We start from the raw sequence: 871 nt of genomic DNA, 5'->3' as shown, positions 1-871 counted from the left end.
AGTACATCAAAGAGAAAGCCTGCTTTTTTCTTAATGTATTTTCCCAAGTATTCTGGCCCTTTCAATAAAGAGAGTATGGGAGGGAGAGATGATGGGAGTTCAGGGCATCTCATCTGAGAGCAGGATAGAGGCTTGGAGGTGGTGGGAGGTCCGTGAGTGAGGTAGTAGGGGTTGGGAAACCATCAGCTGGAGCACTGGGAACTTGTCAGGGAGTTGTGAACATAGGTCGTTCAAAACATTTATGTGGAGTAAATACATTAGATGGACTGATGCTTCCATGCCTGGGACATTTCCTCACAGGGACTCATGGATCCAGAAGCTGCGACCAATGGGACTGCTGTTACTGAGTTCATTCTGCTGGGCCTTGTTGAAACAGAGAAGCTGCAGTCTCTGGTCTTTGTACTTTTCCTCTTTGCTTACCTGCTCACAGTTGGGGGCAACCTCAGCATCCTGGCTGCCATCTTGGTGGAGCCCAAACTCCACACCCCCATGTACTTCTTCCTGGGGAACCTATCAGTTCTAGATGCTGGATGTATCACCGTCACTGTTCCTGCAATGTTGGGTCGTCTCCTGTCCCACAAGCGTGCAATTTCCTATGATGCCTGCCTCTCCCAACTATTTTTCTTCTACCTTCTGCTTGGTGTGGACTGCTTCCTGTTGACAGCCATGGCCTATGACCGATTTCTGGCCATCTGCCGGCCCCTCACCTACAGCACCCGAATGAGCCATTCAGTCCAGTGGATATTGGTGGCTGTGTCCTGGGCCTGTGCCCTCACCAATGCACTGATCCACACTATTGCCCTAACTACACTCAACTTCTGTGGTCCCAATGAGGTCAATCACTTCTACTGTGACCTGCCACAGCTCTTCC

The 871-nt window shown here is 50.3% G+C and overlaps 1 protein-coding gene across 1 annotated transcript in view; it reads left to right on the top strand.

The window, feature by feature from the left end:
• The first annotated feature begins 294 nt into the window (after positions 1 to 294).
• Positions 295 to 871, top strand: part of LOC102242861 (olfactory receptor 3A2-like) — a 917-nt gene continuing 340 nt past the window's right edge. The window contains exon 1 of the mRNA XM_005865300.2: positions 295 to 870. Coding sequence (XP_005865362.2) covers positions 307 to 870 — 564 coding nt within the window. The 5' untranslated portion in view covers positions 295 to 306. The remainder of the gene's footprint in view (position 871) is intronic.

This window comes from Myotis brandtii, unplaced genomic scaffold, assembly GCF_000412655.1.
Source record: "Myotis brandtii unplaced genomic scaffold, ASM41265v1 scaffold2038, whole genome shotgun sequence".
Lineage (NCBI taxonomy): Eukaryota > Metazoa > Chordata > Mammalia > Chiroptera > Vespertilionidae > Myotis > Myotis brandtii.
The sequence above is the reverse complement of the archived record's forward strand: the minus strand, read 5'-3'. Positions and strand labels throughout refer to the sequence as shown.